The sequence below is a fragment of the Eschscholzia californica genome, unplaced genomic scaffold (assembly GCF_041429995.1).
Source record: "Eschscholzia californica isolate CP2 unplaced genomic scaffold, dmEscCali1.0.p SCAF_3, whole genome shotgun sequence".
Taxonomy (NCBI): domain Eukaryota; kingdom Viridiplantae; phylum Streptophyta; class Magnoliopsida; order Ranunculales; family Papaveraceae; genus Eschscholzia; species Eschscholzia californica.
In genome coordinates this window covers 11,425,517-11,452,934 of record NW_028238420.1, presented here as the reverse complement: position 1 = coordinate 11,452,934, position 27,418 = coordinate 11,425,517, and the positions used below count along the sequence as shown (strand labels likewise).

At 35.8% G+C, this 27,418-nt stretch overlaps 2 protein-coding genes and 1 pseudogene across 3 annotated transcripts; 1 reads left to right on the top strand and 2 right to left on the bottom strand.

The window, feature by feature from the left end:
* Window positions 1–577: 577 nt before the first annotated feature.
* Window positions 578–4,555, bottom strand: LOC147548397 (pyruvate kinase, cytosolic isozyme-like). The gene is made up of 4 exons (XM_086665763.1): window positions 4,242–4,555; window positions 3,823–4,102; window positions 2,095–2,556; window positions 578–1,796 (listed from the first exon to the last, which is right to left on the bottom strand). Exons 2-4 carry the CDS (start codon window positions 4,078–4,080, stop codon window positions 984–986), a joined length of 1,533 nt encoding a protein of 510 aa, XP_086521889.1. The 5' UTR covers window positions 4,081–4,102; window positions 4,242–4,555; the 3' UTR covers window positions 578–983.
* A 13,443-nt stretch (window positions 4,556–17,998) lies between these two features.
* LOC147548396 (alpha-galactosidase 1-like) lies at window positions 17,999–22,201 on the top strand. Its single transcript, XM_086668983.1, has 15 exons — window positions 17,999–18,310; window positions 19,362–19,420; window positions 19,564–19,620; window positions 19,729–19,763; window positions 19,869–19,972; window positions 20,139–20,214; window positions 20,297–20,355; window positions 20,446–20,511; window positions 20,602–20,685; window positions 20,782–20,846; window positions 20,937–21,019; window positions 21,112–21,202; window positions 21,305–21,354; window positions 21,729–21,869; window positions 21,951–22,201. Exons 1-15 carry the CDS (start codon window positions 18,135–18,137, stop codon window positions 22,041–22,043), a joined length of 1,239 nt encoding a protein of 412 aa, XP_086525109.1. The 5' UTR covers window positions 17,999–18,134; the 3' UTR covers window positions 22,044–22,201.
* Window positions 22,202–22,715: 514 nt separating this feature from the next.
* LOC147548395 (pentatricopeptide repeat-containing protein At3g26782, mitochondrial pseudogene) lies at window positions 22,716–25,446 on the bottom strand (annotated as a pseudogene). The gene has a single exon (XR_015237558.1). The product of XR_015237558.1 is annotated as a pentatricopeptide repeat-containing protein At3g26782, mitochondrial pseudogene (transcript).
* Window positions 25,447–27,418: the final 1,972 nt, after the last annotated feature.

Sequence of the window (27,418 nt, the reverse complement as noted above, 5' to 3'; positions counted from 1 at the left end):
TTAATCCATTTATAGTTAATACAGTAATTAACAAACTTCCTTATAATTAGCTTTTGGGGCTTCTTGGTTTAGATTAATTAATAGGAGTAGACTAAAAGCTCCTTTTTTTCTCCTACATTTCATGAATTATGGTGAAACTCGCGGCGTAATTATTCACCGTGGAGTAATGTCACCAACCGAACCATATAAATCTACCGAACCGTGTAAATCTCTTGCATTCGTGTGATTGTTCACTTCCATTTTTTCTTCATTTACTTGTCCTTCGTCATAATATTCCCCATGATACTCTGAAACCTCTTGGTTGTCAAGCTCACTTTAGTTAGCTAACAAGAACAACTCATAAGTACATGGAAATGGATCAAATAAATACACTTGAAACCCATTGCAGTATTGAGGTTAAAATAGATGAAAAATGATGCAAGAAACAGGTTCTACATCTTCACTCATCACCAGAACAGCAAAACTTCACAACCAATTGTCAAATTTTAGATTTGTGTGACAAATACATATATTTCAACCTGTTGAAACATCAAATTTTCGAAGTAAGATTGTAAATTAGAGCGATTCACCAGGCAAATAATCACAAACAACCGAAAACATGAAATATCCAAGGGGGCAAAAGGATGATCTTTTACCAACCAATGTATCGACATAAGATATTCCATCTTATTACAAGCTAGCCTAGAGAGAGACCTAAAAAGAAAATGACAATAATAGCTGTTGGTTGACAAAGAACGCAATATTCTAACTCTATTACTGGAACAACATGCGTACCTTCCACCCACATAACTCCTTAAGAATTTATCCTGCAGACTGCAACGGAGAGAAATCTCCGGAAAATAATGAAGAAAAACAATACCGTGGAAAAAACACATAAGACAATTCTTAAAATCAAACTGACGATTTCTATTAGGACTAGAAACCAATAAGCTCTTCATTACCCCTTGTGGAGCTGATCCGCAACCACTTTGTTCTTCTTTTTCTTACTTAACGACACAGATCTTAACGACTGAAGCTCCTCCAATACGATGAAGAGCCACAATTGCATCTCCAGGCTTGCATAGGTTCTTCTGAGTAGCGGTTTTGAGGGCAGCTGCAAGGATCCCCTCCGTCGACTCTGCGTCTGTAGCCTTTACAGATCCTTCAGCCAGTAAAGGGATCAGACCCCTGTAGATTAGACTCTGCCTTGCTGGAGTTTCGTCGCTACACGTCCAGTCAAATGAGTCGGTTGTAAGAACAGGAACTACCACGTTAAGGATTGGTACTGCTGGCCTGTACTTAGCAACCAACTTTGCTGTTGTCCCACCACGAGTCATCACAACAATGAGGGTGGCTTGAGCTTTCTTAGCTGTTCCGACAGCAGAGGAAGCAAGACTTTCTAGTGGGCTCATTGGAAGTGGCGTTGACTTAACCATAGCCTTGAAGATGGCGTCATAATCGAGAGAAGACTCTGCCTCAATGCATATTCGGGCCATGATTTTCACAGCGAGCTCTGGGTAAAGCCCAGCAGCACTCTCACCACTGAGCATGACACAATCAGTACCGTCAAGAACAGCATTTGCAACGTCAGTGGCTTCAGCACGGGTCGGTCTGGGGGATTTGATCATGGACTCAAGCATTTGAGTGGCAGTAACCACAGGCTTCCCTACAAGGTTGCACTTGTAGATCATCATCTTCTGTGCAAGGAAGATCTTCTCAACAGGAATCTCCATTCCGAGATCTCCTCGGGCAACCATATAAGAATCCGTCTCACGGAGGATATCGTCAAAGTTGATCACTCCTTCCTGGTTCTCAATCTTCAATAAGCCAACGAATAAGTTAGGTCACTAAATGTTAAGAAAGAGTTAAGTAAGATGGTCATTAGAACAAAACCCAGTAACATAAAGGACAACTCTTACTGAATTTCATAGCTCTATTATGGGAACTGTACAGCTCGAAGAAACATCCCGATTCCCGAAAAAGTTACCCAAAGGACTGAACATATGAAATTATTTCTAGATCATTTTGGCATGTACTTTAATCTACTAAAGACGATTGTGGTCCTCTATCAACATACTGCAGAATAAAGAAAAACATTTTGAGGGTTCAGCTTACCTTTGACATCAACTGTATGCTCTTAGCATGGGATCCAAGAAGTTCACGAACATTAACAAGATCTGAACCCTTACGAACGAATGATAGAGCAATCATATCTATCTTGTTGGGAACACCCCATTCCAAGATGTCTTCCTTATCCTTCTCTGTAAGAGTGGGGAGATCAACCACGACACCAGGAAGATTAACATTCTTTCTCTCTCCTAGCATGGCAGTGTTCTCACAACGACATTTGACCGTTCCAGCAGCGACGTCACAAGACAAAACAGTAAGGGTGATGGTGCCATCTGCACATAGGATGGTATTTCCTGGCTTCAAGTCCTCTGGAAGCTTTTTGTAACTCATGGTGATCGTCTTTCCATCTCCCTTGAGGCTGTAATCAGTAGAAATAATTACTTCCTCTCCCTCTCTGAGTTGAACAGGTTTTTCATCCTTGAGGAAGCCAGTACGGATTTCAGGTCCCTGAAAAAAGAGGGATGTTATTCAGGAAAATCTCTAACCAAAGATCTCAACATTTGACTCAAATCACAAATGACATTCATAAACAATGCACACACCATTCGAGCAGTCCAATAAGCTTAACAAACTAGAAGCTTCAAGTTCAGACCACATAATTTACTAAGGGCTATTTATGGTGTAACCGTGTAAGCAAAAATTTGCAGAGAGAACTTGGTCCAAAATAGAGGTATTACTATTTACTAATTCCAGTATGTGGTACAAAAGGTTTTCACTCCGGAACTAAAACTAAGTAGTTTCGCACAACGTAACAGAATTTTAGAGTCATCCCACGATTCATGATTCAAAAAACGATTTTGCAAGAAAATCGTTCGATTTAGTGTAGATTGCGCTCTACAGTCCGATTCAAATCAAAATCGGTATAATTCAAAAATCTTTGATTTAGTGTAGATTGCGATCTACAGGCCGATTCAAAGCAAAATGGGTATGATCCAAAAATCGTTCGATTTAGTGTAGATTGCGGTCTACAGTCTGATTCAAATCAAAATGGGTATGATCCGAAAATCGTTCGATTTAGTGTACATTGCGATCTACAGTCCGATTCAAATCAACATGGGTATGATCCAGTACGATCTGAATAAAAATCATACGATTTTGATATCCATGTGGATACATATGGAAGGATCACTACACATAAAACCACTCATCGCACAGTTTAGGGACCAGAACTTTCCTCGTTATATTTTCTTTTCTAAGCTTATAGGTTCTACCAAACTCGTTTAATGGTCTGTAAAAATTATCATACAGATTCAGAATATAGTTTATTTACTGAGTTAATCAACTATGGTACTTGAAATCTTAAGTTAAGAAATCTAGTTCCAAAAGAAAAACCTAGCCTTGACTCCTTGTACGAACCCTTCATGAATGGTCAGATAGGTTATTATTCCACTCGCACATATAGAGAAAGATATCCAAATTAACAACAGAGCCCACCCAAAACCCAAATGTCAGACGCGCTATAGAATCAAGCTTAAAAGTATAGACGAACATTTCTTTCCCTTATTGACTATTGAAGGGAATTATATACTTATCACTACCCTTCACTTTCATCAATGTCATAGTTGAATTATTAGCCTCTCTCATAATAACCAATTCTACTTCATTGACAAAATCAAAGAAATAAAACATAAAGAATGTCAATTTAACAATGAAAAGTGAGACATATTCAAAATGACTAAACTTGTAACTTGTAAGACAAGAAAGAGTTGAAACCTTAGTATCAAGCATAACAGCACACATGATCTGAGTATTGTCCATAGCAATCTTCAAATTGTTCAAGGTCTCTTGATGATAATCATGAGTACCATGTGAAAAATTGAATCTAGCAACATTCATTCCTGCTCTTAAAAGTTTCTCAATCATTACAACAGATCGAGATGCAGGTCCAAGAGTACATACTATCTTTGTTTTAGGGATCCTTCCATCATTTGGAAGTTCTTTCAAGATCCCCTCAATATCAATATTCGCCATTTAAATCTCAGCTCAACAAACCCTTCAAAATCAAGTACAAAAAGATGAAGATCTCAGTCAATAATTCAAAAAATGATGACAATAACAAGAATTATAACTGTGTAGTTGAAGATCAAAATATCAATGAAATGAGAGAGAGAGAGGGTTGAGAGAGATTTTACCTGAGAGCAGAGATCTAAATCGAAAAGAACCCTAAAATTGGATTCAGTGATGGACGAGAAAAGATGAGGCGACTCCGTCTGGTATATAAAAGAGAAAAATAGTGGCACCACTTTGAAAATCAGGTAGTTAAAATAAGAGAAATATTTGCCATCACAAAAATTCAAAAGGGATTGAATAAAATATCCAAAATTTGGAGGTCGGTCCATGTGCAGGAAAACAAAATTATTCAGGTCCTTTTGTCAAAATCATGACAATATATTTTTCGAAATTACTGTATTATCTTATATTGTCACAAATTTGTGGATTTTTCGTTACAAAGTAATACTCTCTTTCAAATAAGTTTCGACGTTTTCTCTTTCTACACCCACGTGTCATGTGTTTTCTTCTTACCATTATCTGTATTTCTCACACGTTCTTTTATCTGCCTCTTTAATTTTTCTCACCTTTTACAATTCTCTCTCTCTTCTCTCTGTATTTTAGTAGGATTGGAGTAAAGGTTCAACGTTTTTTGGATAATAGATGTCGGGTTAAATAGAAATTACAAAAACGGAGTTTATGTTGCACAATATACAAATTTTTCATTGAAGAAACTATAGTTCAAACAAAAAATGACATGTGACTTTGTAAACAATTATACATGTGTCTCATCCACTAGAATAATGAAACGCGATTTTTTTTATCAAAATCGATGAAGTTAGAAGTTCCAGAATATTTCTAATGTGGTGCACATAACAAATGATGATGGTGGTGGCACTCAATGAAGGAGGATGGTTGTCTATGGTTGATGACCTCTTTTTTTTTGTTGAATTATGGTTGATGAACTTAATTGATGGAAGAATAAGGTATTGAGATGGAAATTAAAATGTAAACAAGGGTATCATGATTCACATGTGTGATTGGCACAACTGACATTTAACTAAAAGTTAACGTGTTTTCCGTCGTCGTTGGGGTGTAAATCAAATATTTTAAAACAGGGATGTACTCCTAATATTAATATAAAAGTTGAGGTCAATGTCAAAATCTCCCAAATTATTTTGACAATTTTACAAATGTTAAGTAACATTTTTTTTAAGAACTAGACTATTACTATCCTTTAACAAAAAAACTAACTATTACTAAAACAAATCAATAGTAGAAAAACATAGTTACACAATAAAATGCAACAAAAGTAAAATCATCATACTAAACATCCTTCACTCTTCTTATATCCAAAATGAGGTTTTAGTGTTTGAAGAAAACTTACAAAAAAAAATTTGTGTTGAAGAAAGTTTAGTGAAGAAACAACACCTAAAACAGTGAGTGAGAGAGACTGATAATATTTGTTTTTTGATCTTAACTACGATAGTCATTAAAAAGACATTAATACATTGACACGATGTGATAAACACGATAACTGCCGAATTTAACCACCTACAGAAACATGTCGAAAGCTCAACCAAACTATTGGCCTAAAGGCCGGCGAAATTATTGACCTAAAGCCCATCTAACCACTTTATTTATTTTCCAAGTTCAATAATCTTGAATTTACACTTTCATAGGATCAAATTTTTGGACTCCCATATTACATAGTAGATGCAAAAATATAGGTGGGTAGATATCCATCCAAGGAAAGGGTAAAGTCTGTGCGGATTTGGCTTATGGACTCCATTTTCCATTGGTAGGTGATTTGGAGAAATAAGAAAATTATTTGGGGTAGAAAAATTTAAGGGGAAGATGTGAATTTAGGCGATTTTTTCGAAGTGCAAATTTTTAAAGGAAAAAAAGTCATCTTCTTGTTCCTCGTCTCTAATCACCAACTCCGGCTACCACCACAAATTCCGTTCACCACATCTAACTCCGACCACCACAATTTTTTTCCTTTTCTTCTTCTTCTTCCTCTTCTCATCTTCCACTAGAACTACAACCTCCATTTATCTTTTTTCTCTCTGCTCCTCCCTCTCCATATCTCTCTCTATTCCGCCCTCTCTTTTTCTAATCCGGCGAAGGGATAATCCCTTGCTGGAAACACGATAGATCCGACCACGGTTTGGGTTTCTCCCAAACATGAATGGTTTGGGAAAACCCCAAACCACTGTGATAGTTGGGGATTCCCCCAACCAGTTCATACTGGTTTAGGGGGGATTCTCCCAAACCAATGTTGTTTTCCAGCGAAAAAATTGTCGGAAGACAGTCAAATAGTAACAAAGAGGGAAGAGAGAGAGAGAGGAGAAAGTCTTCACTCAAAATGATTTTCTTCTAACAATTAAAAAAACGAGTCAACTAAAATTGACCAATTTTTTATAAAGTCTTTGTACCACGGATGTTTTTTTTATTTCCCCAACTCACCCACCTTTCCATTTGTTTATATTTGTTTGTCTTTTCCTACTTTTGATACTTTTTTTTTTGTTGTTGAACTGCCTACTTTTGGTACTTTCATGGTTAAATATGTTCTTTGGGACTATGAAGGGGACACCTGCTCCGGGGAATTCTCTTCTCAAAGATGGTTTAAATTATCATTTTATTGGGCTTTTTATTATTTTCCCAACCCAACCACAACCAAAAACACTGAAGGGTCCGTTTGATACGTGTGAAAACGTTTGGATGGGAAAACAACTTTTTTTCTCTTGGGAAAGAAAACCAAAATTTTCTTATGAAAGTCACTTTTCTCTGTTTGACACAGAATAAGAAAACTTGAGGGAGTATTTAAGGGCGCCCGACACTAGGGTTGTTGGCACTTTGTTTTACACAAGAAATCGGCGCTAGTAAAAATAGTTTGGGCGCCTTTAAAAGTTCTCAAAATTAAATCCCAAATTGACCACCAAGCTCTTTCTCCCATCTCTCTTGTCCATCTCCCTCTTCCTCATTTATCTCCATCACCCTTTCTTTCTCTAAATTTGTTGATTGAGGTTAACATATTCAAGAAACCCTAATTTAAAATTCAAGCAAAACTCTATTAAGAGATTTAGGTGCTGTTTGTTTTTTCAAATTTTCAGATCTGAAATCTGAATTCGCCCTAATTCAGATCGAATTCAGATTTCAGATGTTTGTTTTTTTTATTTTAACAAAATCTGAAATTTGGGCTGAATCACTATATGTCTGAATTGGCTGAATAAGAGCCCAATAATTTCAGACTTTATAACAAGTCTGAAATGGGCTTCCACCATCTGAAAACTTCCAAAAGACATTTGTACCCCTGTAAAATTTAGGGAAATACTTCCATATCCCCATCTTCATCTTCACCACCACCATCACTACCACCACCACCACAAAATCAGCACCACCACAGAATCATCACCATTAAACAATCAGTCAACCGCCACCAGACAACCACCACAAATACACCACCACCACCATAGAAAACACCACGAGGGGTTTAGTTTTTGAGACCTTCTGTGATAGAGAAAGCGAGAGATCTGGCGAGGCTTTAGTTCAGTTAGAGAGAAAGAGAGATACGGCGAGACATCTTACCAGACCCACAACAACCACAACCAAAATCCTACCGCCACCACAAGATACCAAAAACCCTCGCCCGATCCTAACTTCGCTGAAGCTCGATTAGAAATAGAGAGAGACTGAAGATCGGTTAGAGAGAGAGAAAGAGGTGTGTTCACTCGCCGATCTAGAGAGAGACCTCCACCGCCGGCTCTTCATCGCCGGAGCACCATTTGTTAGAGAGAGGAGGGAGTCTGGGAGAGAGAGAGAGACGGTAGAGAGATAGCAATTAGGTTTAGGTTTTGATTTTGATTTTCTTTTTATTTCACTCAAGGGAGGAGTGAGAAATTAGGGTTTAGGGCTTTAGGCTATGTTTGGCTAGAATATGAAATAGGGATATAAATGTCAAAGTCTTAATTCAGACTTTATAATTCAGATTTTAAAAACAAATATCCAGCTTATAATATAATTCAGTCAATTCAGATTCAACCAATTCAGTTCAGCCAATTCAGATTTAGACGCAAAAGAAAAAACAAACAGCACCTTAGTCTAAGAGATTGTTGATTTGCGATTAACTTATTCAAACGAACCTAATGGAAGATGAAGACCAACAACAAAAACTCATTGGTTCTTCTCTTTTCCCTCTCTCATCTTCATCATCACTACGAACCATCACTTTTCTAACAATCTACAATGGCTGTCCAACTCTAGCTTCAACACTGAACCCTCAATCATTCAACATCCCTTCTCATTACTAAACCCTAATTACTACAAACCCTTTCAACTTTTATAACATCTGGAAACAAAAGTATAAAACAACATGTTTGATCCAGCTTCAACGAATTCCTGTTCAACCAAATCTTTTTTCTGTTTGTGTTTTGGTTGTCCAAGATTTAGATTTTCGATTTGGATTTATAAATTTCTTCCAAAGGAGGTTGGGATTCCCAAATATTATTGTTTGATTAGCTGAACTTCTAGGTGAGATATCCATTCAAAGATTGAGATTATTAATTAAGGAATGAGAGAGTCTGAAGTCTAGAGGGAGAAAGTTAAAGATGAGAGACTTACGGGATGAGAGGAGAGAGAGCGCGGAGTGGTGACGGTGAGTAAGAAATCAGTTTTACCATCTTTTAGATGGTGAAATTTTGGGTTATTTCCCTAATGGCCCCCTACTTTGTGACCAGCTTCCCGCCTGGCCCCCTACTTTACGAGAAATACCCATATGGCCCCCTTCCGTTATAACACCGTCACTCTCTCTCCTCCATCATGTTTTCTCTCTCTGCCAACTCACGCCACATCATTTGTTATGCCACCTCATCACCTTCTCCGGCAGAGGTCGCCGACCGGCCAAATTTCCGGTCGGCGACCTTCAAACTAAAAAAAAAAAAAAAAAAATTTCTCTCTTCCTCCCTCTCTCTCTAAAATTACTCCGGCGAAGGGAGACCTATGCCGGAGTGGTCTGTTCTTCAAGAACATACCGAGATCTGTTCTTCAAGAACATACCGAGTCTGTTGTTGAAGAACAGACTCTGTCTGTTCAGTGAAGAACATACCGAGATCTGTTCTTCACTGAACAGATCTGGTCTGTTCCTTGAAGAACATACCGAGATCTGTTCTTCACTGAACAGATCTGGTCTGTTCCTTGAAGAACAGACCACTCCGGCGAAGGTCTCCCTTCGCCGGAGTAATTTTAGAGAGAGAGAGAGGAAGAGAGAAAAAAAAAAAAAAATTTAGTTTGAAGGTCGCCGGCCGGAAATTTGGCCGGCCGGCGACCTATGCCGGAGAAGGTGATGAGGTGGCGTAACAGATGATGTGGCGTGACTTGGCAGAGAGAGAAAACATGATGGAGGAGAGAGAGTGACGGAAAGTTAAAGTTAACGGAAATAGGGGGCCATATGGGTATTTCTCGTAAAGTAGGGGGCCAGGCGGGAAGCTGGTCACAAAGTAGGGGGCCATTAGGGAAATAACCCAGTATATGTGTTCTTCTTTTCTAGTGGCCCTGCTGGTAAAGCCCAACCTTGTTTTACAAGTGTTCTAGGTTTGAAATTTGGAAAGGCCTGAAGGCATTGCTAAAGGCGTACCTTTTTAGCACCAACAAACCTCCCCATGTAGTACTATTAGGGTGTAAATAACGAAGAATTGTTTTGCATTTTTGAAATATTAAAAGCACCACGGTTTGATCTCGGTCCTTGAGCATGAACAGACTTTTCTCATAGACACCACATCCTAAAATTATGATAAGCCAAAATAGTGTAAAATTCATTAACATAGTGGTATAAATTCAAGTTGTATGAAATTATCTAAAATAACGAAAAAAAAATATAAGTAAAATAGAGTTATCTAAAATAGTGAAAATTCATTAAAATAATGAAAATGAACTAAAATAGTTAAAAAATCAGTAATATACTAAAAAAAATTATTAAAATAGTAAATTTACTCTGACTATCACTTCTTACAAACTTAAATGGGTTATTTCCATAATAGCCCCCAACTTTGTGACCGGTTTCCTGCCTAGCCTCCTATTTTAGAAAAATACCCAGATGGACCTCTTTTTCAGATTCCGTTATAACACCGTTAACTAGTCATCACCTCTCTCTCATCCAACTCATCGCCTCTCTCTGCCATCTCATCTTCTCGTCACTTCATCATCTTCACCGGTGAAGGTCGTCGGTCAGCCAATTTTTCGGCCGGCAACCTTCAAAGATTAAAAAAAAATAATTAAAACTCTCTTCTCTCTTTCTCTCTCTAAAAAAAATTTGTTTTATTTTTTCTCTCCTCTCTCTCTCTAAATACTCCGGCGAAGGGACCCCTCGCCGGAGCTAGATCTGTTCGGGGACAGACCTTGCTTGGTCTGTTCAAAGAACATACCTAGATCTGTTCGGGAACATACCTAGCTCCGGCGAAGAGATTATTTTTTAGAGAGAGAGATAGAGGAGAGTTTTTAATTATTTTAATGTTTGAAAGTCGTCGGACGGAAAATTGGTCGGTCGACGACCTTCATCGGTAAAGATGATGAAGTGGCGAGAAGATGAGGTGGTAGAGAGAGGCGATGAGTTGGATGAGAGAGAGGTGATGACTAGAAGATGATAAGATGAATGAAGGGCAGAGGCGACTGAGTCGCTCTTTCTTAAGACAGTAGTCGCAATGTACTTCAAACAAATTGTAATGCCATTTGCCTTAGGATACAAATGTCTTACCTTTTTAAAGTTCATTGTGTTCAGAAATCTGGCAAACTCTTGTTAGCAATATGAATTTCGTCTGGGTTCTTTTTCTCCGGATAATTGTTACCTCGAAAAATTAATTTTAAAATTTGAGTAATAAGTCTACTTATGGACGAGGAACGGTTTGGACTCGTAACCTGTAGGAATGAAGTCATCGTGGTTATTGGCTCAACCATCACAATGATTGTTCAGTCTACGAAGTGCAGAGTGCGCCTCTAAAGCGCCCAATGCGCCCTACGCCACATTGCGCATCTTACGTCGCGCAAACCATACAAAGCACGAAGTGTAAAAGCACTATAAGCTTTTACACTTTTATTTTAGTAGTCAGATGTGAGACTAGCTTTAAGTAACTTTTCTTCCCTGTTATAAAATTACCTAGCTTAGAAGATCCAAATAGTCTTTCTAGTTTTTATGAAAATAATTCCTCAACAAGAAGTTCCATCCCTACAGAAAGACAACTTCCTTTTAAATGAATGTTTCCTTAATCTTTTGACCCAAAGAAAATCTACTATAATTTTCTCTTCTTCAGTCCACTAAGAGAAAACCTAGAGAAATCGTAGAGAAAAATCATCCACGCTTTTTAGTCTTCACTTGAAGAAAACCTAGAAGAACATGATGCTCAATGGATTAAATATTTTCTTTTATCATATTCTCATTTTTTTTCAACGATAAATTGTTGCACCGTGCATGATTTTGTTGTTCTTACTCTTAAAATTAGGATATCAATATTTTTCTTAAAAAAAATCCTTCAGATCTTGTCCCACTGTTTCTCTCTCTACAATCTTGTTTTCTTGGAGAAATTTACATGAAAAGTAATTAGATATTTTGCAAACATTTTGTATGTTCTCATACCATTTTCTTGATTCTAACAGCATATTTACGTTTTATAGATTTTTGACTTACCCAGAAAATGATTCTCATACCATTTTCTTGATTCTCTCTCTACAATCTTGTTTTCTTGGAGAAATTTACATGAAAATTAATTAGATATTTTGCAAACATTTTGTATGTTCTCATACCATTTTCTTGATTCTAACAGCATATTTACGTTTTATAGATTTTTGACTTACCCAGAAAATTATTTACGCTTTGTAATTTATAATGACCGAGTTTATTTTTGCAGTCGGTAACACCCTCAAATTTGTTGTAGCACTTCTTTAATTTTGCATAAATTGTGGAAATCTTACCAACATTTTCTAAACTCTGACAAAACGTAACATATTTTACAAACACAACAACGTTACTCTCAAAATGACTTTATCGGTAGTAGAAATGTACAGATTTTTCGTAAAGTTTTACATTTCGATTCTTTTACCTTTTTTTGTTTTATCATTCCATAAATTACAAATACTTGTTTCAACACTAATATATTTTACAAATTTACTGACGAGGTTGTGGTTGTATGTGATTTTGCACGTAGATGAATTTGTGGTCGAATCTAACTATAAACATTTTTCACACAGAATGTTAACCAAAGATTTTACAATGCAAGCGCAAAGGAAGAGGGTTGAATTAACTTGGTTGTTATTGGATGAATTGAAGAATAAATAGAAAAAGATCTTCAAATTATTAGTTCTTGTAATGGATTATGTTGTAACTCATTATGTTGTAATGATTTTTTTCTTAATTTTAATTACTCTAAGGTTTAGTACAAATATCGTGAAATACGTTAAAAATGTTGAGAGTTAATAGAAAATGCTAGAATATATCATAAAACTGTTAGAAATATCACAACAATGGCGGCAATATTTTTTTTATTATCTTTCAGTATATCCATATAAGGCTTGACCGACAGGAGAATCAAAAAACTAGATACATGTTAAAAATTTAGTTAACATAATGTAAGTAAGTCAAAATATATATCATACATTATTACGTTGTTGTTACGTTAATTCATCACCTAAGTTGTTTTAAATAGTTAGAAGTATTTTTGAGTGTAAGTATATAATTGTATTTTTAAAATCAATAAAATGCTGATTTTTTTTTATTAAAATTATGTTATATATATAAGAATGTAGTTAGAATTAATAAGATGCTTGATAAACAGTCAAATTTTATTCACATACTATAATTAATTCATAGCATATGCCACACATATTGTGTTAATATAATCAACAAAATGTTAGAAAAATACTCAAAATGTCAGCAAAATAAATATCAGTTTACATTATGTTTTTATGAAAACAAGATTGCAGTGATGGAAAATTCAACTTCTTTAATTATTTTCTTATGAAAAAAAAGTGATAACAAATATTACATTTGAGTATGTTATTAGAATTAAATAACTGTTTTAAGAAGATTCAAAATTTAATCAACATATATATAATATTCATAATGATTTTCAAGACAAAATAGTTTGTAGAGATATAAACGTTGTAAGAACATAGAGAGAGATAAGGGAATCTCATTTTTAGGACAAGAACGACTGATTTGGTATATTGGTCTTGACATAAATTTTGGAAATAAATATTGAGAATAAATTATGATTTTCAAGACAAAATAGTTTGTAGAGATATAAACGTTGTAAGAACATAGAGAGAGATAAGGGAATCTCATTTTTAGGATAAGAACGACTGATTTGATATATTGGTCTTGACAACTATAAATTTTGGAAATAAATATTGAGAATAAATTATGATCATAATTTTCTCTCTTAAAATTTATGAAAAAAATATATTTACTAACTTAACCACAAGAAACCTTTGGTTTACTGTAGGTCAAAATATATTTATAAAAGGACAATAATGGGAGAAAATAAATGGTTTGAAGCATGAGGCCCACAAAAAAGTACACCTTTTGGACTTATTTTTCATTTCATGTTTTATTTTGGTCTTATAGTGTTTATTGATTTAGGAGTTGATATATGACTAATTACTCCCTCTATTTTTGAACCTTAGACTCAAAAATTCTAACTCGCTTTAAATATTAATATCTCATTCATATGGAATATGTTTTAAACAAATCTTAACTTGAAATTCAAGTCGTTGATGACACGAACACAACGATACATGTCTCAAGCTGTTTCTGTTGATGTCAAAAATGGTCTTCCGTTATATCAGCATGAAAAAAGGGACTTGATGCATGACAACGTCCGTTATCTGTGAATATTATGTTAGGTTGAGTATGATTCGTTTGTCTGTCTTTGCTCCTGCTTTTGTTCTTTGCTCATTGCTCCTGCTCATTGCTGCTGCTCCTTCTCCTTGCTCCTGTTCCTCGATTCCTAGGGGGAAAACCTGCAAATGATTCGAAAACCGCTCCAACGCTTAAGACAGTCAGGGCGTTCTTTGCAGTAAAATGATTGAATATTGATTGAACCTTTTTGGGGGCGAGTTATGGGAACTCTGTATCTTTCTTGTAGTTTTAGGGGTAGAAGATGATGTCTTGTTGAAGACGATGGGGGTCTTTTATAGGCTTATGAGGCGGCTGTGATTGCTGTTGAGAGAAGTTTTCCTTTATGTTTATCTCGTACCTAAGATAAATGGAAGTTCCTAACTTTAAGGATCCTTAGTGGATATCCTGCCGAAGTGATAGATCTTCTGGGAGATGTTTCATCCTGTGGGACTCTTTGAAGTCCAAACTTGCTTAAACACTCAAAATCCGTGGCCGACTTAAGAAGATTCTAGGATTGAGTCGGTAAGCCTGTCTCGCATTCCTGTCCTCCCAGTTTAGGGTGTCAGACAGTGGCCTAGCTTACGTGGACCGCCCCCCCCCCCCCCATTCCTTTAGAGATTCCAGAGGAGATCTGTCTGTGTCGAGGGCGAAACAGGATTGTTACTTCTAGCTGACCTCCCGATTAAGGGTGCAGGGTGCGAAGTGTTGGGAGATTAGCCTCTCTGTCTGCCTTAAGCCGGATTGACCCGTTGAACTTTAGGTCCGTTCTTGAGACGTTGACGTTAGTCAACGTCTGGACAATTTATGCATCATCAGTTTCGACGAGTGAACATCACTCAAATCATCAAAAAACGTCATCCGCTTTTACATCAAATTTCAACAATCCCTTACATGAATGGATAAATTTTGTTTCTTTAATATGGTTTGTTAGGTTGACCCTAGCAAAGTCCGTATGTGTAAGTTCACTACATCGGGAAACATAATTGTGGCGTTAAATCTTTTGCAGTTAGTAGCTGGTGGGTTTACAAGGACTTCAATGAACATTTTGTCTTAAACTGGGTCTTGTGATTTGTAAATTGATGAAACAATTATCACACAGTTAGTTCCTTACTTCTATTCAAAAAGAAAAAAAAAGTTAGTTCCTAACTTAAGTTCTCGGTCGTGTTCATTTCAGCATTGGGCATTCCAAAGTTTTGTGATGCTTTAGAGAAGTTGTTCATTAGTCCTTCGAAATGTATCCAGCTATAATCTTTGCACATAACTATTAAAAATCCAAGTACAATTTTACGGAAAAGAAAATAATCCTAAAATGATCATGAGTAGTTAACGGGACCGACCACAACTATAGCAAAAACGACAATTACTCTGACCTACTTGCACACATAAATTTATTTGGTAGCAAATATACGGACAACCAAATATATTATGTGGACAATTATTTTCCGGGCCGAATACAAGTCAATTGTGTTGGACTTAATTTAATAGAGGGACAACTATCTCTCTCATCATCCATCTCTTTTTAACCACAAATTCTTTACCTTCTCAACAGCTTGAAGATCCAATGAAGTTTCAGAATCGTCAACGGCTTGGTTTTCCGACAACGAATCATCAACTCGATTTTCCAAAAGATTTGAGTGTTGTTAAGATCAATTTTCCAACAGAAAGTTACATACATTGAAGATTAATAAAACCCCTAAAATTGAAAATCCAAATTTTGAAACCTAAAAGGTTGAATTACACTAATTGATACAAAGGACATAGGTAATTTAGGTTAAAACTTCAACTAAGATAGGGTTACCACTTTCTCTCTCTTCATCATCTTCATTCCCATGAATCTTCAAACCTTGCAGTCCATCAACACAAGATCTTTCATATCCATTGCAAGAACTTTCATGAACATTTGAATCAACTACTTTATCAGATCCATTCTCAATACAACTTCCATCATTCAAGAATTGGGCGTAATAGATTATCATCTTCTAAATCTTACAACTTCCATATTCAAGAATTGTGGCTAATAAATTATCATCTTCTAGGGGTGGTGGTCGAATTGTGGCTAATAGATTATCATCTTCTTTCGCAGCTTACATCATTCAAGAATTTGAATTAGAGAAACCCTAATTCTTGTAGATTTATTGAGTATCGTTCATTATGATTAGGGTAAATCATTTTCAATTGTAGAAATTCACGATAATGTGATAATTGGAGATAGATGAACATAAATAAAGGACACCATATTTAACGAGGTTCAGTCAGACATTCACGACCTACATCCTCGGAGAAAGCCAGAATGACTACATACTTTATTAACCACAATTGTGGTGATTCTTTACAATGATTGATTAGTAATCGAACGATTTAATCCTTAGAACCCTTTCTTATTTATAGAGAAATTAGGGTCAGGATTTCCTAGTTTCTCCTAACTAAACTAAGAAACAATATAAAATATATCTAATGTTATTATTAGATTACAAGAAATATTCTAAATATATGAAACTGAATATTCTTGATCTTCACATATCTTCAAATATCTTAGAATAGTCTTGATCGTCGGATCTCCTCATCTCGATTTTTCTCTTATATCACGTGTTTACACACGTATCTCAACACCCTCCCGCAAGTCGGAACACAAAACTTTGGAAGTGACCGACTTGAAGAAAAGAGTGAAATAATCACATCCAAAACCTTCTTCACACTCTTCTTGAAAACCACATTAGCCATAACTGATAACATAATGGTGTTCTCGGTTTGGAAGTGAGAACAATAAACACAAGAGAATATTGTAAAAGTCGAACAAATCAACAAAGTGACTGGAAAGTAGAATCACAACGAAAGAAAATCGTTGGAAAGAGAGGAATTTTTTTTTTTGTAGAATTTGAATTCAAACCTAGGGTTTTGACTTGAGATGTTTAAATGAAGAAATCAGAACAAGAGATTCAAACCAGGATAAATTGATTTTGATTTAGTCTTGTCTGGATCGATCTTCACGAAGAATAGGAAGACTTCTCATAGATAATAACAATCGCCCTGGCTCTGATACCATATAGAAATTCACGATAATGTGATAATTGGAGATAGATGAACATAAATAAAGGACACAATATTTAACGAAGTTCAGTCGGACATTCACGACCTACATCCTCGGAGAAAGCCAGAATGATTACATACTTTATTAACCACAATTGTGGTGATTCGTTACAATGAGGATTGGTAATCGAACGATTTAATCCTTAGAACCCTTTCTTATTTATAGAGAAATTAGGGTCAGGGTTTCCTAGTTTCTCCTAACTAAACTAAGAAACAATATAAAATGTATCTAATAATAATATTAGATATATTACAAGAAATATTCTAAATATATGAAGCTGAATATTCTTGATCTTCAAATATCTTCAAATATCTTGGAATAGTCTTGATCGTCGGATCTCCTCATCTCGATTCGTCTCTATATCACGTGTTTACACACATATCTCAACATCAATTGGCTCAAATCATGGTGGGATTTTTTCTTGGATTCGTTGGAGTTAAGAAAAAAAAAAGGATGATGAGAGAGAGTTGTCCCCGTGGTAAATCAAAATCAATTAAGTCCGACCCAAAAACAGTTGTTCATATCTTTAGACTAAGATTTTCCCAGCTCCAATGAATAATTAACTTGATTTCTAACTATCATGCGTTTGGATTTGGAACTTGAAGTGATAGGACTGGACCACAAGAGACTTTTAAATTCATGAGGAACTATCGAGAATTCAAGTAAAAGATGATTTTGATTGGGTGAAACATCATCATCACTTTAAAAAATTGAACTTTGCTTTCCAAACTGCTTCTATTTTTACTGATTGTTTTGACTTGTGTTTGATAGAAACGTGTTTAAAGGGTAGAAATCCATCATTTTCAACTGAAAAACGCCAAACAAGTAAAAGCAATAAGAGATAAAGAATCTAACCAAGTCGGTACAAATCGACTGGCTGAGTTGAACTGACCCAACAAACCCGGTCAAACTTATCTTGTACTAGTACTAGTATTTATATTTATTTACTTCAATAGGCATTTCTTCTTCTTCTCCTTGTGTGCTTCACTCCACTTCTACTCTCTCTCTCTCTAGTTCTCTGGACTCTCTCTTCAACTTATTTTTATAGTGAGAGAGAAAGATATGGAGAGATCATATGGTGTTACTCGTTTACACCTGTTTCGTGTATTATTGTTGTTTTGTTTCTTTGTATCTTCTTCAACTATGGCCTTGAGATTGCCAAAGGAGGAAGAAGTAGATTACATTATCAATAGAAGATATTTACTAGCTAATGGACTTGGGATGACTCCTCCAATGGGGTACTCTCTTTCTCTCTCTCTCAATAAAAAGTGTTGGTATTAACTTTCAGATTTTGCAACTGATATCTAACTCAATTATTACGATTATCCAATCTGAGCGTATCTTTTTTAGAATATATATCCTTCTTCAATGGTTAAGATTACACCTCCCACATTAATTTTCAAAGATTGCAATTATAGAACTGTCACTACCCGTCAGACAGTATTTATACTCTTGTACATTAACAAGGGACGAAGGATAGTATTATTTTAGGAACACTATTTTATATGTAGATAAGTAGATTAGACTAGCGAAGTGGCTCGTCGTTTGAGGTGTCCCGGCTCTTTGAGAGAGTTCTAGTGTTCAGGGGCAGCCCGGGCCCAAAGCCACCAAAGTGGCGTCTTTGGGCTCCAAAATAATAAAGGGCCTCATGTTTGGAATTGTATATGTTAGTTTTGAAATAACAAGTATATACGACACAAATATGTCACATAATTCTAGTTGTAGCTCAACGGCTAAAAACTTAGTCTATATGCAAGAGGTCAAGGGTTCAATCCCCTCTATAAACACTAATAGAAGCTTTTTTATCTTTTTCCAACTTGCCTTTATATAGGGCCCCATTTTTTGGTTTCGCTTGGGTGGCCCCCGAAATACTTGGGCCGGCCCTGTAGTGTTTGAGAGGCCGGCATTGTCACTCAGACACATCCCCTCTCATCCACACCGTTGAAGTGCTGAAGTTGAATTGTCCGACTCATATTGAAGTTAGACACTACGAGTGAGACAAAAACAAACACTTTGACATCTGATTCAAGTCTATGCAGACCTTGAGTCAGATTTCATATCTGACTCTGAAAAAACAACTACTAGCTTAAACAATATAATCAAAACTAGTAACGAAACTCAAGCGTCTGTGTAAAGCCATAAATAGACATCTGCAGCTTGAATATCATGTGTCCGTCGATAATTTGCAACGAAAAAGTTTGACTAATCCATGATTTTTCATTGATTTTATAGTAGTATCTTATTAGAAGAAGAAATCATTTAGACTGGCATTGTTTTGTTTATACACAGATGGAACAGTTGGAATCATTTCAATTGCAAGATTGATGAGACAATGATCAGAGAAACTGGTAAATTGAGATAAACTTCATATCTCTCTAGTACTAAATTCGAAACTGCAAATGTTTTTCTTTTTCTTCAAAAATTACTAAATATTTGTTTAGTTCGACAAAATATCAATAATGGGTATTCGTCCATTTTAAATATTTAACAGCTGACGCTCTAGTTTCAACTGGTCTTTCCAAGCTTGGATATAACTATGTCAATATAGGTACTCATAGTTTTCTATATTATTATTAGTCTTTGTTTCTCTTTCTATACTGTTCAATTTCATTCTATTTTTAGGTAAATAATTGAGACTATTTACTTTCTTTGTTAGATGATTGTTGGGCCGAGTTAATTCGAGACGACAAGGTTTTTCTTGTTTCTTGTTCTTTTTTTTCCTCTTTCATTTGATGTCTTCTTGCCTCTTTTAAGCTTCCATAAAGATAACCTATTTGAAATGGGAAATACTAACAGGGAAATCTAGTTGCCAAGAGATCAACTTTTCCGTCGGGGATTAAAGCTCTTGCTGATTATGTTCACAGCAAAGGACTAAAGCTGGGAATCTACTCAGATGCAGGGTAACTACAGAACAAGTTTATCTACACTATATCTGATTTTGCATTTAGTTGCTAATGGAGTCGACCCAATTCTCCTGGTTCAGATAAGAGATAGTGATGCTTTTAATCGAAAATAATCCATTTTACATCGCTTTTCTCTAAATTTTCAAGGATGGGTCTTTTTCAGATACTTTACCTGTAGCAAAAAGATGCCAGGATCACTTGGTCATGAAGAACAAGATGCAAAAACATTTGCTTCATGGGTATGAATGATGTCGAAGATATACCTGTGTACATACATACATATATAATGATCTTGATTCTTACGTACTTTGTATTCTGCAGGGCATTGACTATTTGAAGTATGACAACTGCAACAACGATGGTTCAAAGCCGACTACTAGGTAAGCGGATTCTTTGTCACAATGATTCAATAGTCCTATTTACATAAAAATTTCTACTTATGTTGATATTGGTTTCTTTCATTTTTACAGATACCCAATTATGACCAGAGCTCTTATGAAGGCGGGTCGGCCGATCTTCTTCTCTCTATGTGAATGGTAACTCTGTTCAACCAAAAATAACTATCTTTCTATCACGAACAGATCTTTCTTGCTCGGTTATTTACTTGTTTATTTGTGGTTAAATAGGGGTGACTTGCACCCAGCTCTATGGGGTTCTAAAGTAGGAAATAGCTGGAGAACTACAAATGATATTACTGATACTTGGGATAGGTAATAATCAGTAAAATAATATATGATTGTTTTGTGCTTCAAAACATCTTAAATGGGTTAGAAATCGGTTTTAATCGGTTCCTTTAACATTGACAGTATGGTTTCTAGAGCCGATATGAACGAATTCTATGCTGATCTTGCTAGGCCTGGTGGTTGGAATGGTGAGTTTTCTAGTTTTTGCATTTTTAGGGTTTGAAAAAACTAGTACTTAGTAATGAGCATTTATATTTCTATGTTGAATCTGCATGCAGATCCGGATATGCTTGAAGTAGGAAATGGGGGTATGACTAAAGATGAATATATAGTACACTTCAGTATATGGGCTATATCAAAGGTACTGGATTGAAACTTTTCTGATTTTCTTTAACAGTTCAATTTTCATCTTGATTCTGCACTTTTTAGACACATTCTCAATTATTATAACAGGCTCCTCTTCTTATCGGATGTGATGTTCGAAATGCAACCAAAGAAACCATGGAAATTATTGGCAATAAAGAGGTTATCTCTGTTAACCAAGGTGAGTTTATCTCGCATTTAAAGTTGTTATTGCCGAATATATTTATCTGAGTTTTTGTTTCTTGTCCGGGGTTTCTGTAATATATTTCTTAATGTTGAATAGATTCATTAGGAGTTCAAGCCAAGAAGGTTAGGATGGAAGGTGACCTTGAGGTACATAAATATCTATTATACATGTAGAAGGTGTATGTTTTTATGAGTGTTTGAATCTGAACTTGCCTGAGTCTAACTTGTCTGAATCTAAATCATCTGATCCCGACTGGTGCTGGTCAGGGCACAGTAGTCATTTAAAGTTACTTCAAACGATGTGCTCTTAATTCAAACTTATTTTACGTCTGACTTGAACGGATGCAAAACTAGCCCGAGTCAGTTAAAAGCAAACATTTGAAATTTACTAGACTCTATTCAAATCTCAAGTCAGATTTCAGAAAGTGAAGGAAAAAAAACACCATTATCATCTAGTTTTTCGTATTTGTTTTCTGTTTTTCAGTAACAAAGTAAGAACTAAGTTATTTATGTTTTCATAGGTATGGGCAGGACCTCTTTCAGGCTATAGAACAGTTGTTCTTCTAGTCAACCGAAGCCCAATTCGTTCTCCGATTACTGCGCACTGGGACGATATTGGTATTCCGTCCGGTAGTGAAGTCGAGGCAAGAGATCTTTGGGAGGTAAGTTCAAATATCAAGCCTTAAGGTATCATAAATATTCATGGTATTGACTTCTACTTCTATTATTGTTTCCTAATGCAGTTTGAGACATTGAAGAAACATTTCATAGGAAATTTGACAGCCACCATGGATTCTCATGCATGCAAGATGTACATTTTAACGCCTATTTCTTGACTTACTCTGCAAGTGACTAAATATTATTTTTCGAAGGGATTTTCTATCTATAGCACGTTGTAGACAGTTTAAATAAATGATCACAAACATTACGATTTGCAATAAAGAGTGTAGATGTTGTAATATTTAGTTTCGTTATATGATATTCTAGACAAAAACTCGAACTGTGTCTGTGACATAGAACTACTAGAAAGAATTCTCATCTTTAAAAATGACAGTAACTCATCCTGTCTGGCACTAGTGTTGCTTGAATCTCTTTTGGTGTATGTTTTGTTAATATTTCAATGGAAGGTACTGACAAACTGATGAAATGTAAACCTCTAAATTGCATATAGCAACAAACAGAGGTTCTTAATTTGTTAGGTTCTAAATTGTATCGAAGCTTCGCCTTATCCCAGAGCTGACGAATACCCAGACACGTAGGCACCAGCTCTAGGATGACATTGCGCGTGACCTAAACGAGGAAATGACCTGGTAGATATAATCCACCTTTGTTCAGTATACACAGTGTATTTCTATTTTTAACCTGACACGCTCGATGAGGAAAATGGTGCCATGACAATTGAAACAGAAGAACTCTGGTCGCGTTTTAGATTATAGCAACGGTATAACTACAAGATTTCCTATACATTTTGTCGTGTTTTTGCGGCATTACAAGAACAGGGCAGAACATTGAAGCATGGATATCATGGTCTTATATTCATATGAATTATGTGGTATAGATTCTACAATGCACAATATTTAACGAATTTCTCAGTAAAAAAGGAAAAGTGATGTCTATTGAGAAAGTAAAGATATTCCGTACACACCTGATCGGGGGATGTTGCTGTAGACCAAAATTGACGAAGAAACAGGATTTATGGTTTCGATCTCTGGATTCTCTAGATTCCAGTTAGAGGAAGGTAAGTTTATCCTTAAAACAATCACCATCTACTTGTTTCTCACTGCACAAACTCCATCTCTTTCAAAACAATCACCAAAAATCCTTGCATGAGCATGACCCAGACTCAAAATGGTGGAACCGATGACCATCTCTAACTATAAGGTGCCTACTTGTGATTTTCGAGATAAACTTCAACACTGAATGACAATCATTACATGTTCTTAAGTTTTTCATGATCCTCAAAGTAGTACCTGGCTCAGTACTAATCAGACCAAATGCAATAGCTAATCTCTCACTATGAACCCACAGTGTTTCTTCCTTATCTTCCTTCTCCAAGTCATGCATTACCCTTTCTGTTACGGCTATATATCCTGCTTCTCTTAGCTTAACATTTAACTCATTCAACTTCTTATAAATCTCAAGTGATCGTTCATGAGTTTGATCTCCAACAAAGAAAACGTGGATCGAACCATTGACCTCAATCTGGCTCCATCCAGGTTCCTTAACCAATCCTTTATCGTTCTTCAAACGTCTCATAGTTGCAGCCTCTTTCCACCTCCCGACCGAAGTATATAGATTAGCCATTAATATATAATTGCTTGTGCATTGAGGCTCTAGATCGAACAACCGTTTAGCTATAACTTCTCCTAACTCAACATTTCTATGTTTTATGCACGCACTTAGTAATGGAACCAAAGCCCGTGTCTGCACTTGTTCAGGTATCTCTTGGATGGTGTCAAAAGCCCGTTTCAAGTATCCAGCCCGACCAAGAAGATCGACCAAGCAGAAATAATGCTCTATACTCGGTACTATCCCCTCTCTCTGCATACTCTGAAAAAATTTCAGTCCCTCTTCAACGAAACCGGAATGGCTGCAAGCTGATAATACTCCTGTGTAAGCAACAGCATCAGGCCTCAGTCCTACTTGCCTTTGCATCTGCAAGAAGAGAGATAAAGCGTCCTCTCCCATACCATGAACCGCATAACCATTTATGATTGAGCTCCACATGGTCAAATCTCTATTGATAGCCTTGTCAAAGACTTCTTTGGCCCTTTCTATGCTTCCACATTTGCAATACATGTGTATTAGTGCTGTCTGAACTCGTAAATCAGACTCGAACCCGTTCACTCTAATGTATTTTTCGATCTTTTCACCCAAACTCAATGAACCCAGATCTGCAGTAGCTGAAAGAATAGTTACTAATGTTACTTCATTCGGTTTACTGGTGGTTTCAACCATATTCTTAAATAGATTCAACGCTTCATTTGAATACCCGCATTGAGTATACCCACTTATCATTGCTGTCCACAAATATGTGCTCTTCTGATTCACAAGATTGAAAATCTTTTGAGCAGATACAAGATCACTACATTTTGAATACATACTCACAAGAGAGTTCTGAATCAATTCATCAGAATCATACCCACTTTTGATTATTAGACAATGAACTAATGAAGCTACTAAAGTTTTGCCTAGTTGGGTACATCCCGAAATGAGATTTACGAAGAAGATAGAATCTATTTCACTGGTTTGTTCTTGACGCATTCGGTTGAAAAGACTAAACGCTTCACCAATATCACCTATTTTAATATAACCAGCAATAATTATTGTCCAAGATATAGTAGATTTCTCAGCCATTGAACTAAACAAGGTCCGAGAAGCATCAATTCGACCAAGATGAACGTACATATTCATAATTGAGTTCGAAAGAAGTAAATCCGAAGTGTACCCAAGTTTAATCCCATAACAATGGATCGATAATCCATGCCAAAAAAAACCCAAACCATAGCTAGAACAACCTGAGACAATGCTCAGAAGTGTACTAGTACTTGGCTCCACCCCAAGATATCTCATTTGTTTCAATAACTCAAATGATTCATCAATCTTACAATTCTTACAGTAAGCTGAAATCATTGAATTCCAAGAAACAACGGTTCTAAGCGACATTTCATCGAACAAGTAGCGGGAGGCAGATAAGTTGGAGCATTTTGAATACATATCAAGCAAAGCTGTTTGAACAAAGAGATCATCTTGAAAACCCAGAAGTAAAACATGGGTATGAATCTTTGTACCGTCTTTTATCAAACCTAGTTTGGCAGAAGCCTTTAGGATAAGAGGGAAGGTGTAGTTATTGCCATGTAAACCAGAATCAAGCATGGAGGAATAGATTTTGAGAGATTCAGTGAAGAACCCATCTCGGATTGAGTCTCTAATCTGCAAATTCCATAGGAATAATGGTCGTTTCGTGATTAGTTGGTGACTGAATTGCATTAGTTCATTTGCATTTTGTAGGATTTTATGAAATCAAATTACTCAATGGGGGAGTTTTGTTTTGGTTAAAAAGCTAGGAACATCGTTCCATGCTAACTTGTCTGCTTGAGTGTTTTACGCAAGGAATGAAACTTCGGTTTCGGTGGAAGTTTCGGTGAGTCCAAAACTGGAAACGTTTCGTGGAAACATTTCGTGGAAGAGTTTCGGTCTGTGTGGAAGTTTTACAATTTTACCGAAATGTTAGAAATATGATGCAATTGTGCATAACAAGTCTCTTTAACCATAAGTAAGCATAAAAAGATGGTTGTCTAACACTTTGTGTTCTTGTGAAACTCTGTTGTCGTGACGTTAAACCGATTGTCGTCTGATCTACCTTTACATGACTTTGTTAAGAAAGAAATAACAAAAAAATGACAATTAAAAGGCTAATTCGCGATAAGTTCTGTTAGTTAGGGGTTAATCTGCAACAAATTGTCAATTATAGGTCTAATTGGCAATAGATTATTTTAGTTAGACGGCTAATTTGCAATATATTCGGTCAGTTAGAGGGGTAATTTGCAATGATAGGGTTAATCTGCAATATACTGTTAATTTAAGGACTATTCCGCAAACATGTCAATTATTTTACGAATTAAAAACCAAACTAAAGTAAAATCAGGGGGTTAAAAAGTTAACCAAACATCAATCGTGATATACCTGGTAAACAACAAAAAATCAGATCCTTTAACCCTAAACCCAAATTCAATTGTCTTCTTCTCTCTTTCTTTCTTTGTGAACTGAATCTCCTTCCTCTCTCTCTCTAGATTTTCTTTCAAACTAACACATCAGATGAAGAAAAATCTAGAGAGAGAGAGAGGAACAAATCAATGAATAACTCGGGAACAAATCAAAAACAGGGAAGCAGAAGAAGAAGAAACAAGGTATGAGCTGATATTATAATTTCTTATCTGTTAGGGTTTTATAAATTCAACTAGGGTTTCGACTGTTTCGAAGATTTCGTACCGAAATTTGAAACGAAAATCATGTATGTGCGTTTTTACTTCGGTTGGTTGAAAAATCAAAAATTTCGATCATGTCAACCGAAATTTTTCGAAATTTCATTCCTTGGTTTTACCATCCCTCGATACGATGCCTCTCTTTCCATCAGCTCCATTTGATAGTGGTCATTCCCTTAATCCAAAAACCAAACTCACAAAAGAAAAAGATTGTAAAAAAAAAATCAATGGATATAAGGTCCAAGATAATGTTAAAAAAGGGTTTAGGGTCCACTCTTCCCAAAAAATTGGTTTTTAGTTCTTTTGCACTTTGGACCTAAAAAACCCTTAATATATAATAAACATTTCCGTCCCTGTCCCTAATAGATTTCCCGCTAATTTAAAATTGGGACCGGACCAAATTTGAAATAGCAACAATCTAGCGTGATTTGGGGGAATTAAATAAGAAAAACGAATATTTTCCAAAACAGATTTTATCTCTCATCCTTTCAGATTTGGAAACCAAATCGAATCTCCCTTTTTTCGAATTAGATCAAGGACCGAATTTTTCTGGGATCAATTTAGCATAATTTGGGCGTTAATATACAAAACGTATATATCACTTTCTCTCACTTAACTTTCAGATTTGGAAAGAGTATATTTTTCTGGCAACATTACAGCAACATTTGTTTTCGTTTTTACTCATACATAAACACACATCGAATACAAATTATGAAACAAGTTCGTAAATTATGTGTTATTCATGACGAGGAAACCATCATTTGTCTTGTATACAACGTAATTTATCAAATGTATTTTTGTCATGTTCAATATATTACACATAATCTCTTTTAAATTACACATCGTTTACATTCTGTTACAAAAAAAACGTACAAAATCTTCTCTGGTTCAGAAATGGTGCCCATCCATGTACTTTTCATTTGCAGTCTTGAACAGGACAAACAACAGTTACACGTTTTAAATCCTTTTTTATGAATATCGAATAGCATATCGAAATGCTTTTGCACCTCCAGGAAACAACTGACCAACTTCAGTAAATATTTTATCCCAGCCATCAGATTTTAGTTTTGTGGTCTTACTTAGATTGGATGATTATGTAGGAAATTCCATAAGTAACAGCAAAACTACAAAAAGAAAAGTATATACATTTGTCAACAAAACATATAATTTACTAGAAACGACATGTATAATGGAGTAAATTATGCATACTATTTGTTAAACTTCAT